The sequence below is a fragment of the Maylandia zebra genome, linkage group LG7 (assembly GCF_041146795.1).
Source record: "Maylandia zebra isolate NMK-2024a linkage group LG7, Mzebra_GT3a, whole genome shotgun sequence".
In the NCBI taxonomy this organism is placed as follows: Eukaryota; Metazoa; Chordata; class Actinopteri; order Cichliformes; family Cichlidae; genus Maylandia; species Maylandia zebra.
In genome coordinates this window covers 4,997,323-5,010,495 of record NC_135173.1, presented here as the reverse complement: position 1 = coordinate 5,010,495, position 13,173 = coordinate 4,997,323, and the positions used below count along the sequence as shown (strand labels likewise).

At 43.5% G+C, this 13,173-nt stretch overlaps 1 protein-coding gene across 3 annotated transcripts in view; it reads right to left on the bottom strand.

Moving 5' to 3' along the window:
- The window catches only part of mob2a (MOB kinase activator 2a), a 55,486-nt gene that overhangs the window by 17,276 nt on the left and 25,037 nt on the right, over positions 1 to 13,173 (bottom strand). Inside the window, exon 1 of one of the 3 annotated variants that reach the window (XM_004570830.5) lies at positions 11,961 to 12,311. The exons of the other annotated variants lie outside the window; for them this stretch is intronic. Within the exon in view, the coding sequence (XP_004570887.1) occupies positions 11,961 to 11,998 (38 nt within the window). The 5' untranslated portion in view covers positions 11,999 to 12,311. Of the gene's footprint in view, positions 1 to 11,960; positions 12,312 to 13,173 lie in introns of those variants that run through there. 3 annotated transcript variants of the gene reach the window in all.

The following is a 13,173-nucleotide window of genomic DNA, read 5'->3' as shown; positions in this document are numbered from 1 at the left end:
TGGAGATAAATGGGCACGTATGGTCTGTATGTCTGTGCAAACACCAGCCAAAAAAGGCAGCTTCAATGACTACGATCAGCTAGAAAGTGCTTACACCTACTTGCTACAGACCATTTTGGGCTTATAAAGAGTGCAACAAGCAGCTGTGCTTTTAACACCATCTCAACTTGCTACTCATATGAAGCACATGGCATTAAACATTTACAATAATTCAGCAAGCCCCTTACAGAGACTAACTAGTCTTTGCTCACCACTTTCTCCCTTCGACCTTTATGCCTGTGAATCTTTGCACATATGCTCTCGTGTCCTTTGCTTCATCTCTTCTTTGCTCTACATTCCTGTAGGGGAAGGGCTACAAGCAAAGACATGTCATTGCTTTCTGCAAACACAGCTTTGTTAAACAAAGAGAAGAGTTACTTTAAGACTGAACTGAAGGAGATCAAGAGCATTCGATTCTGGCTCACAGTTCAGTTGGACATTCTTGTTTGGGAGGTATATGTGAGCACTTCATGCACAAACATAATAGAGTTCCAACTTCATGCTCTATTTAAAAACAGCAATGGCATCAAAGAACTTGACCTGTCTGATCAATTGCTGCTGCATCTGTAAGCGAGTTACAAGTCAGCTTAGTCTGGAGTTCAGACATTTTGCTGAAAACCTTTGGCACAGAGTTGATTTCAATATGAAAGCAGAGAGAGTGTAATAGACAGGAGGACGGGTTTTTTCTTGTTTAAAGCTAAAGGAAGACAGGACTTCAGCAAGAAGCAGACATGAGATGAGAAATTCCAGATTCGTATCCAAATCCTTATAAATCACCGACATGGATGCTACGTGGATTATGTCAGTGAGAAATGACTGAGAATGAAACAGAGAGAAATGGATGAAATGGGGGGGTGGGGGTGGGGGGGGGGGGAGACTAGGAAATGGGAATGAGCAAGGAGTTAAGATTAGTGAGAGTGATAAAGTGAGAGGTTTGAGCTGCAGAGAATGACGCAAGGGGAAAAACAGAAGAGAAAAAGTGTTAATAACAGTTAAAAGCAAGAAGAAGAAGCAAAGAGTGAAAGAGTTTAGATCATGTGGGAGGTTGTCACAGCATGCCCTGGCTGCCCGCTGCACTCCTCCTCCCTGCATTCCTTAGGAGGGGAGAGTCTCTATCTATCCTGCACTTCACCATTTGGACCAGCCAAACGCCTGTCTGTCAAGTGTAACAGCGCACAAAGAGCCCCCCAAAACACAGACACAAAAACACAACCTCCAAGGCTTAAAATGACATGGCATGTTCAATTTTTATTTAAATTTAACAGTCTAGAGGAAGGAGAGACAGATGACCTGCAATAATCTATAAAATGGTGCTTATAAGAGATTCTCCTTCATCAAGAAGAACCAAGAGAATGTGGCTAAGTTTTGGAACACTTAGATATAAACTTAAACATTGTAAAAATGTAGGTATGTGCAAATGTAACAAGTTTGCACTGCTGGAGACACAAAAGCTTTCCTTCACATGTTCCCAGAACCCCGTATAGACTTGAAAAAAGACCAGGAAAAATCTCTTTTCCTGCGATTGTGCAAATTCCTGGATGCACACAGACTTATCTTAATGATTCCCCAACTGCAGATAAAATTCAGAACATTTTTGAACCAAAGCAAAACATTAGCAGCAGGTTACAGTTTAAATAAAACAAAACAAACAAACAACAAACAAGCAGTGCACAGGCTGAGAGAAGAGGACCACACAGGTATGACTTGGGTGTGAGATCAACATTGCCATCTACTGGCAATGAACAGCTGCATCAAACCAGGAAACAGACAACGCAAAGAAATACATTTTTTCCTTTTTTCATCTAAGAAGAAGAAGAAGCTGAGAGGCATCTTCCCACCACTGGAAAAAGACCTCTCAAGGCAGACATTGTTTGAAACTTACACAACCTCACAGCTAGACACAGTTTTCCACTCCACTTTTCCATCCCTGGGTGTGGATGCTTAGATGTGTGTGTTAAGTTTCTGTGTGCTTTTTTTTGCCACCTGAAACCGAACCATAGCTGTGCTGACGTTACAGATGCCAGCATCCTTTGAAGACTATAAAATTTAATGAGTTAGTTTCCACTACTGCTGGTGTCGGTTGAGTAAGATGAACATAAAAGAAAATATAGTGTGAAAAGGACACGGGGAATAATATTTTAACAACTTTTCAGTAAAGCTGGGCAGGATGAGGCAAGAAAAGGGGAACTTGTAACATAAAGAAGAGCTGTGGTCAGACTTGAGCTGCTGTTTGCGTCGGAGCACAAGTAGTAGTCTCTGTGTGTGTGTGTGTGTGTGTTAGGGAGGCCAGCAGAGAATAAGGTGGAAGGGGGAAGGATGGAGAAGAAAGAGCATCATGGAAAGAGGAGGTTGCGGGAAATAAGATGGAGGTGACGCCCATGTTTGCACAGGATGTATGTGTGAAGGGTGGAGTATGATTGGGTAGACCACGGGGCTTTGGGGTGAACAGAGCTCTCTTTTCAGGGTTCCAAGAGAAAAAAAAATAACAACAAAAAAACAACAAAATGAGATGAAACTGCTAGAATGGACCTTAAAAAAAAGAAACAAAGTAGAAACAGGCTTTGGCAAAACAAAATGAAAAGAAATATCGCAAAGCAGTGAAGAAACTGTTGGTGACTCTTAAAAGTAAAAATGATGCACGGGGTAAAGAGCAGAGTGTGGGGTTTCTGCACAGTTTGGGTAGCCTTCTGCTTTTTGCTGCAGGGCTGTGCATGTCTGCTCTGATCCAGCTCATTAACTCCTAAGTAAGGGTATTTAGACACACATTTCCTATTGAGGGGAATGTGGATGCAAGTATCCTATAGCGCTTCCAGGAACAGACTCGCACCACCACATACTGACTGAAAGCACAGAATGTTCCCTTAAAATGGACATTTAAGCTCAAGTAATTGGGTTTCGGAGTGAAAACTAGATGACGACGAGGAATGAGTGACTTACTGATGCAGAGCAGCCCGTTTGCTTCAGTGTCTGGGTTGACATATTTTATATCATCAATTTTTGAAGTGATGAAACGTGGGAAAGGTAAATGTGACAAACGCTCGAAACCTGAACTACATAAAAGACAGGTATGGCACAGTGCCATACCTAAGAGAAATTTCAAACGACACTAACAACAATGCCTTAAAAACCAGCTGATGAGATCTGTATTGCTGTTAAAAATCCAATGCCATATCGCATTAGTCTGCCTGTTAATGCACACGTACACAGACAGACATCTCTTTCTAGGTATACTGTATATCACTGCATCCTCCCCAACCTGTGAGAGAAACACAGACACAAACAGAGACGAGAGATGAAGGGTTTCCCCCCCAAACCCTTCCTATTTCCCAGAGGAACGATCTCAATTTCCTCCGTCAGACTGTCTGGTATGTTGCCGTTTCATTTGCTTTTTTCTCCAGCCTGGCCAATGTCCTTCTGCTCTTTAACCCGGGGGCCGTGGAGATAGCAGGCCTGCTCTAAACTTGGTAAACTGTAGCCACCAATAAATAGTGAACAAGTCATACTTATCTGTGCTTTGCCCCCTGCCCACTGGGCTCTCACACTGGTCCATTTTCTTGACAATTTATATGTATATATGCATTTAAACATTTGTTATTATAATGTAAAGTTTCTATAGACAATAGTGGGGTTTTCAGGGGTAAAATACTACTTCAAGTGAACCCATGAATGTTACATAAACTCAAAAAGTTCTTGTAAGTTGTTTTTTTGGGCTGCCTCTCAGTTTGTGATCCACTGTCTGAAATGAACCATTTAACCCATCTGTAAGGCAGGTTTGCAGGTAGTGCGACTGCCGAGTGTCTGAGGCGTCCATTTGAAAGGATCGCTCCTCTTTCTTTGTTTTCAACATTCAGCTCAGTAAGTAACATGAGCACTTTGAGAAATGCTCTTCCAACACTTGTCTCCACAGACTGTTACACATCCATTAGCTAGAGTGCGTGTTGTACAATAGTTGACATGTCGTAGTCACAACAAGCCCCCGAGAGCCGGGCTGGCTTTAAATCAGCCAACTCACATCTGCTGCTCTGATTATCAAAACAGTTGCTGGGTCAAATGAGGAGGCCAAGGGTAATAATTCATATCCCTAATAACTCAGGGATATGGGTACAACATCAAAAACAAAGGATAAACAGACTCTTAAGCAGAGAGGAAGTTTATTAATCTAACCAAAAAGCTCTGAGAGGACAAGCACAAAAAGAAAGAAAGAAGAAAACGAGACAACATCCACCTCCTTGATGACTAGACGAGATCTCTTCACCATCTGATAGCAGAGGAAACTCTGGTCCATTGTGTAAGCCCGATTAATTGTGGGAGTGATGAAGCTGCAGGAAGCAGTCACACCCAGGAGCTCACAAAAAGGTGAAAAGAAGCATGTGACTCAAAGAAGCCAACAAATTTACAAAGCAAAAACGAGGCGGCTGGAAAATATGAGCAATTTTAAACCTTTGATGTGCGCATTTTAACATCTAATCGGCTTAGAGGTGTACAGACAGCGTTGTAACATGTGACTGTGTTTGTGCAACAGCTCTGCTGCCCAGAGAGGAAGTCTGATCTCTCCAAGGAAGATACTTGGAAAGAAGGCAGGGAGGTTTTAACCACCAGCAACGCCTTTTACAGACACCCAATCATAACAACAACAGCTCTGAGACTAAACTGCAGAAGCTCGGAAAGACTCGGACCGAGCTGCACTTTGTTTAGAATGTAACCGCGTCCAACCCAAAGACCTTTGTTACGATGATTCGCAGTGACAGAAGATCACGCAGCCATGTCTGTAAATGCCCATCCCTGGTGGCTAATCAAGAGGAAAAAGACAGTGCGCACATGTTAGTGTGATGGTAGCGAGGAGGCAGCCTTGGTAAAGGAGAGGACAGGAGGATTTAGGAGGGGAAAGAAAGGCAGCAAATGTTACAGAAATACAAAGCTACTCATGTTTTGCTATTTGAGGGCAATTCACAGACGACTTCAGATATAGCAAAAAACCTCCGTGACATGTCCTGTGTTTGCAGAGTAATACATGTACACAATCTTACTGAGCTACACAAACACTGACGCACTGAAAGCAAGTGTACATAAAGATTGATCTCCCCTTTTTCCATTCAGCATCCTCGTGGCACGTCAATGAAAAAGAGAAGGATGTGGGCATAGGCAGCTGCTGCCAGTATAAGAACAAGGAAAGAAAAGAGATTGAAGGAAAGAAGACACAGGACAGGTCAAATCAATAGATGCTAATGGAGCCGTTTCACTGATGAGCAGTAATATTTGGGTTTTCCTCCGCAGAATACAAGTGAAAGGATGAGCTGTGGTGAGACGCATTTGAGACTAATTTCACCTTTTCGGTGAGATGAGATCAGCAGATGACTACAGAGCCACGTAAGAAAGTGTGTCTGTTCGTCTCCGTGCCAGGGGATTCAGGTGTAAACAAGCCTCTGATTGGCTGTAAACAGGGGAGGATCCATCTACCACCTGGGAAGATGAGCTTATGCAGTGACATCATCTCTCACCGTGGGGGATGGGCTGGTTGCCAGTGAAGTAAGCACATCTGTCCGCAACACAAAAGACTTCACAAAAGACTGTGTGTGCGTCTTGGTGGCATTGTGCTCATCACAAGCAGAAGAGCTTTATGGCTACAAAAAGGGCATCTGAGGTGAGTGCTTGTTTGGCACACAACCTTTAAATGAATGCTGCCTCAGAACAAACTGGAGTCAGCACTCTGCAGCACCACTGCTTTCTCGGGAGCCACAGTTTCCACCCTCTGATTGTCCAATAATCAATCTCTGTGGACGACTCCTACGTCTGAGCGTAGGAGTCGTCCTACGATGCTTTGATTTTAAGGTGTGAAATTAAAATCTTAATAAAGCTTATTTTTCCTCGTCTTCTCTCTTTGGTAACAGCGACATGTCAGATAGCAGTTAATTGAAACAAATGAGGAGACTCAGCCTCCAGAGGCACTGCAGCATAGAGCCAATTACGCAGCCATGCATGTGACGGCATTTTATTTTTTATTTTTAATAGTACAAACAAGGATGTCTTACCTACTGACCACCAAATTCAGTGTTCAATTAGACAGAACCAGACCACCCCTCCCTTTTCACAACTGCATGGGACAAGCTTGACAAACAGGAAATGAGACGCCCAGGCACTTCCCCTCTCCACTCAAATGGGTCTGTTGTTGCCAGAGGCTAAACACACAAGACGTGGGCTGCTTCTGCAACAACCCGCCACCTTTACAGCCTGTACAAAGCCTCCAGACACGTTGTTTTGGTAGTGAAATTTGTCTCGCCCCTTTCCTGCCACCTGACCAACCGAGAAACTGAGCCAACACAATGAAGCCATTATCCACTTGCCAATTGGGCCACCATGCAGCTGTAACACGTTTTCCGATGCCTACAGGGCACCTGCTGCCACACACACAAACACTCTTGGGTAACATTTGTCTAAACTGCACTGATAGGTAACGTGGAGAGTACTGTCTTCACCTTGTTATTGTTTCGCTGCCACAAACTGGAAAAGGATACTTCAGAAACAAAAAACCTGCGAAGTGGTCGAATGGTTTTTGATTTAAGCATGTGTGCTGCTGACTGAGAGAATCTAAATGCGGAGGTGAGGTTAGTGCAAGGCCATCTCTTTGTACTCCTCCTGAGCCAGCAGAACAGGGCTGCTTCTGAAACACACACACAGACTGTGTTATGCAACCAGCCTCTTGTGTGAGGCTCTGCCCTCTGCAGTGACTAGAGAGCAGGTGAACGTAGAGGACAGTCAGTTAAGGCAAGATGGACAGAGCTTGCTTAACATGTGAACTGACTAACGGCAGATTTAGACTTTTGTGGTGAATGTACAGCGTAACCTAGGTAACTGGCTGACATCACCCCAATCTTGTTGTGTTCAGTTTATTTGTTCCAGGAACAAATATGTTTGTCCCTTAAATTTTTTTTTTTTTTTACTTCTTAGCACATTTTGCATTTTCTTTCCAAGAATTTACTGACATTTATGCATGCTTATACTGAAATGATGACAGTTATTCTCTCATCAACGGTGCTGAACGGGCCAACCGCAAAAAATGGATTCTGCGTCAATACGATGTGTAGTTATGTTTATATGGAGGACGTCAGGTTACACTGTCAGGAAATTAAGCCCAGAAGAACTCATTAAAAAGCAGATGTCCTTGTTTAGATACCCCTTTATGCCTCATTTCTTCAAATATCTCTTTCCACATTAAGATGCTGGGTGATAAGACGTCTCCTACTGGGCATGTGCAGAGGAAAGCCTCAAACTAGTGAGAAACAAACAGAAAAAAAACAATATGCTTTTTCCAGTTGTGCAGTGGCTGTTTGTCATTTAAATTGATTTTTACTTGTTCCCATTAACAGTATTCATATTTTTTATTTGACTCATCAGGACTAGAAGCTACAGGAGGCACTGGAATTTTTGGGGGGGGATTTTTGACCTGTTTGGATTATTTCCTCTCTTCTGGGCACCTTAGACATGGATGATATTGTACCACAATCCCTTACTGTGTTTCTAATGCACTGATTATTCCCAGGAGATCGCAACAACTTCAGTGACACAGACAAAGGGACTGTCTGGCACTGAGTCATGGTTTCATCACTGAAGAACCAGTTTGGAGAGAAGATCAAACTGGTAAAGCCATGCTTTTGATGAAGCTGTTTTTCCTCCTCCTCCTTCAGCTGAGTTCAATAAACAATCTGACAGTTATTCAACACGCCTTCATTTTCATCACACATTACAAAACCAACCAAGTAGAGCAGGACGATGTGACCAAAAATATTTATCACGATATACATTTGAAAATTTGCGATAACGATATAACTGACGATATAATTGACACTAGACAAAATACTTTACAACTCCTCAACTTTATTAGTGCAAAAAACCCATCAATGTATTTTCACTTAAACAAGCAAATTCCTCGCTGACAGTTTAACCAAAAGGCGTTTCCAGTGGAAACTGGCCGACATATCCTCAGCATAACCATGTATAATATCCACAAAACTTAAAAAGAGGTTATACACACACAATACTGTAATATTATGTTGAAGCACAGTACGTATCACTCCGCGAGGCTGCCTACGATAGCCGTAACGCTCCGACAATCCATCAAGCGGCGCGGCTTCGTAGCTTAGCAAAGTCGCACTGAAACATTTGACAGATTTTCGAGCGCCGTGTACATAAAATCATTTCGAGGTCAGTAAACACAACCAGAATTCATACATAAGGCACACGGGATTATAAGAGGCTCTGTCGATTTTCAGAAAAATCAAAGGATGGATTTTAAGTGCGCCGCATTTTCCAAAAAACACGGTAATAACGACGGCCCGCTAGCATGCTCTACCATAAATAGTGCTTTGTTGTTTATCTGACGGACGAAAGCTAAACCAGTCCCACACCACTGAAGTTGCAGCATTTTTACAAACCAGTTCTGGTTCGTCCGTTTCATTCAACGATCCGCTTTCGCTCTTCTCATTCTGCGTCGCCGCCATGTGCGTATGTAAACAAAGGCACTGCGCATGTGCGTTTTACCCATATTCTATCGCGATATTTCATTTTCCTATCGTTGCCCAAAACTACACCGGTATTACCGTGAATGGTATGATATAGCCCAGCCCTACAACCAGCAGTGTTCTGAGGCCAGATAAAGATCGATTTACAAATTCACCAGGTTTAACGAGGGCACGGTCTGACTGCAGGCATTTGCCTTTTTGCAGCCAGTCAGGGAGTGTCTAATATATGTGAGAATTAAGATTTGCAAAATCCTGCTGGTTGACTTTCAACTCTATGGCTCATTTATTTGGGTGGAGTAGTTTATGACAAACACTAGTCGGGTTACAAGGACAACAGATTTAAAAAAAAAAGAAGAAACGACTACATATTACAGCCCTTATCTAAAATGTAAAGGCTGATCTTACAGTTTGATTTGATGTGTAAGCCTTTTTCTCAAGTTGGAATGATAAATGCTGCCTATTGTACAACACAAAGCCACAGGAAATAATTCCATTCACTTTTTCCAGGAATTGAATAGATAATGGTTATATGGCATGCCTAGGCATTAGTCGTTTCAACAAACTTTCCTGAAAAATTTGAGCATTTCCAATCAATCTGAGTGACCGTGAGCCACAGAATAAGGGAGCCCGCTGGGCTGAGGGGAAGGATCGCGGGGCTTGTTGGTGGAGAATGGTGTTCTTGTTGAGCTCAGCTCTGTGACAGCAGCCCGGTCTGCCAAAGACAGCCTAATGAGAGACACATGGCATCCAGTATGGTCTGCTCTGCTAGTACGACACACAGCTATTGTTCTACACCGCACATTATAAAACTAACCAAGTGACCCACTGCAAGCAAACATACACAAGCTTTGTCATGTGATGGAGCCTTACAGTCTGACTGCAGCCGCTTTCCAGCGACGTGTCAGCAACATGTCTTACGGGTAGAGAAACGCTGAACCACAAAATGCTGCCAAAACTGAAATTTTCTCTTTGTTTCATGCTGTAATTGTGTAGAGAGGTCTGACGACCACAACTCTGACATTCAAAAACTGAATGAAACCCTGACCTTGGATTCAACTCCAACAGCAGTAGTTGCCTCAGGAGTGTTGCGTTGGAAGAGACCCTGGAAAAATCAATTCTTGTGAGTTTGTGGGTGCAAAGAGTATGTGAGAGCACGAGAATGGTTTCTACACGTTACAATACATAAAGATCTTAGTGAGGGGTTCCTTAGATAACCGCCAACGAGACTGAAACCATTTTAATTCAGCTATTTAATCGAAACTCATCAGGACAGTCACGCTCAGCAAGAATAAGAAGTATTTTCTGCTCCCTTGGTTAGACGAGACAATCTACCAACAGAAAGAAAGAAATGAAGCACGCAAGATTAAAACAGTGGCACGAACATGTAGACGTGGCCGTGTTAGCTTCCTGTCTTTAATGTATCGGTAATAAAAGGGTTAAATTTCAATTAAAACAAAAACACTAGGATATAGTACACTACATATATGTGATCGAACAATATGCTTCTAATAATACGTTTGCAGTTAATTTTCAGATATTTCATCATTCAAATTAAAGTATTATATTATATTGGCTAAATGTATCAGCACTCTCACAGCAAAGTGACTGCAGTCCCTGCTTTATCGGTTAAGTTATTTGGATAACATTTCCAGAGGTAATACGGTTTATGTCCATGTAGAATTCTATACCCCTGAATTCTGCCCCCTGCTGGCCATTAGAATGATGCCACTTGCATATTTTAGACTTGAAAGCAATTTTTATCTTTCCTATACACATGTTTCCTCCCCCGATTTTGCCTATGTATAAAAATCAAAGCTACTGACTGGACAGAAACATAATACAACGGCCAAGTAATTAAAGCCAAGTCAGTTTTATTTTACTTGCGTCATACGACGACAGACGTTTCAGATGGCTTTGTTCTAAATGACATGATCGACATTGGAGTTGACAGTGATTGTTGGAGTGCTGGCAGGCGTTTTCTACTTCACACAATGCTACCGTTGAAAGCTTAAACACCGGAGCCCAGCGGACCCAGGGCTGCCTCGAGTCGAGGTCAACGAGGACCCGTTCAGATGGGTGTGCCTCCTAAAACACACATTAATCAAGAAATATAACATCACTGCCAAGACATCTGATTGGCTGATGAAGTCGCAAAGGAAGAGAAGAGCTAAAAATAGACCTGAGAGCCCATTTTGGCTTAATGAGCCCAAGAGACATCAGGATCAGGTCCCACCCCTGCCTTCACCATGATGGGGGGAGAATAGTTAAATAGTTCTGGCATAAGCCCTGCCTTTACCAGGCTTCTGTGTGCATTTCACCAACAGCATTTAACACATGCAGAGCTTTAGATTTACATTACGCACACACAGAAACGACAGGCTGTTATTCATGCTAAAAGTAGCGATGAAGTGTAAACAAAGTTCTGAATCCCACTGAGGCCTAATCGAATCCAGCTGTGGTGGATGTGCTAAAGCTACAATTTTACCCTCACCATCAAAATGGTCCTTTAAGACTAGAAAGCTATATTTAGACTTTATACAGCAGTTGGGGCACGCTTCGAGTGGCTAGCCCTAAAACCACAAGAGAGAAGAACCAGAATCTTTCTGCTCCAACTGCCCAAGAGCCTATATCATCTTAGCCTCTCTTTCAAGCACAATAACCAGCTACGTGCATGCCAGTAAGCCAGTCAGATTTTAAAACTAAAGCTCTGCATAGCCGTGCTAGGTCTATCTGCGCGCGCGGGGGGGGGGGGGGGGGGGGAACAAAAAAAACAAACTGGGAACATTTACTTTTAAAGAGCAAAGTCTGTTAAGTCCAGTGTTCTGCAAACACCAGGGGAAACAGAAGACGAGGAAAAACGTTCCCCTGTCCCTTTATGCTGGAACACTGTGTCCAAAAAAAACAAACAGTGTTGCACACCCAAAGGGGCACACAACAGGATGAGAGGAGAAGCTGGGCAAGCATGACTGACGAGCTACCTTTTGGCTGTATTCCATTTTATTTCAACCAGTTCTAACCTACCCTCCAAACAAAACCCATAACCTCCAAAGTCTAGCACTCCGCTTCTCTGTTCAGCTATAGGAGCCTGGCTATGAGCCATCGACATCCCCTTGTCTGCAACTCCGTGCCTCCCCCCCTCCTCTTGCCCTCCCCACAATTCAAGATACAGTGTGTGTCTGACTACAGCAGAATATCTGCCTGTTACAGCAGCAGTGTCCTCAAAAGTCTCCCCCAAACCGCAGCACAATAACAGAGAGCGAGTGGGCAGGAGAGGAAACGGGAGGAGGGATCAGATGGAGAAGTTGAAGTTTAACTTAAAGACTGCTAGAAATTATACTCTCAACAGCAAGAAACAACAACAACAAAAGGGGAATGAAAGGTCAAGAGTCGACACGTAAAATATACCTATAGAAGAAGCAGTCACAGCACACCAGCACCCCCATCCAGCAGTCGATCAAGCAGAGCCAAGGTGACGATGCTCCAAACCACAGCACCCTATATACCGTTTCACCTCCCCGTTTTTGCTCCCGTTTGAAACTCTGCTACAGGTGCACCAGGAAAACTGCTCCCAGCTCCAACGTAGCACTGAGTGTAATCATATGTCTGCTGCAAAGACCTTCGACTTCAACGCAGGTCACGCACGAAGCTGGCCGGACGGGCAGAGAAAAACACCTCAAAACAAACAACCATTCACAAAACTAGACGCACTTCTCTGAGCAGGTTTCTCTTTCTCGCTCCTTTCCAACTACTGCAACTGCCTGCTTCACTTTCACACTCTTGCGCTCGCTCTCTCTCCCTCTCTCCCTCCCTCCCACTTGCTGGCTCACACTTGAAAGGCGGGAAGATTAGCTTGGCAAACAGAGTCCCATAAACAAACTGCTGACTGCTGGGCAGTACATGGTGGACTGCAGGGTAGAGCGAAAAGGAGGGACATTGGGGGGCAGGGGAGCGGGGGGTGAAAATCCCTGGGAGGCAGTAATCTTGACATCTGTATACATCCTAAACAAGGGCTAAACATCCCATCTCCACCCATCGCAGACCAAACACACAATGTTTACTAAATCGAAGTCTGAGTCAAATCCTGTCCAACCTCTGCAGAAAGTCGAGGAGTTCAGGAAGCTGACAGACTCGCAGTTTTGCACCGTCATCGTAACTGCAGAAAGGTGATTGCCAGCTCTTGCATTAATATCGAGAAAGGACTGAACACGGGAATGAACACGCAGCACAAGGTTATACAGCGTTTTGAGCACATATAAGTGCCTGTTCATTCATATAAATGATGCATAGGTACGGTAAGGGAGGGGATAGCGCAGAGACAAGCCTCCAGGAAGTGAGCCAATCACTGCAGAGTACTCTAGTTATGATGCGGGCAAATAAGGAGAAGGACACAAATAAAAACATTCAGCTTCTTTTGCTCCCCATCATTCACTTCCTCGCTGCTCAAAACACACATAAGCACTTTAAGGGACTGCAGAGAACAGATCAATGTCTGCTGCTTAAATCGAAGGCTTCAGACACACACCAGACAAACACAGGATTAACTGAGCATAACGAAGGCAGCCTATGCCAGTGAATACTGACGCTTCAATGTCAAAGAGACCGAATCCACTCTGCTGTT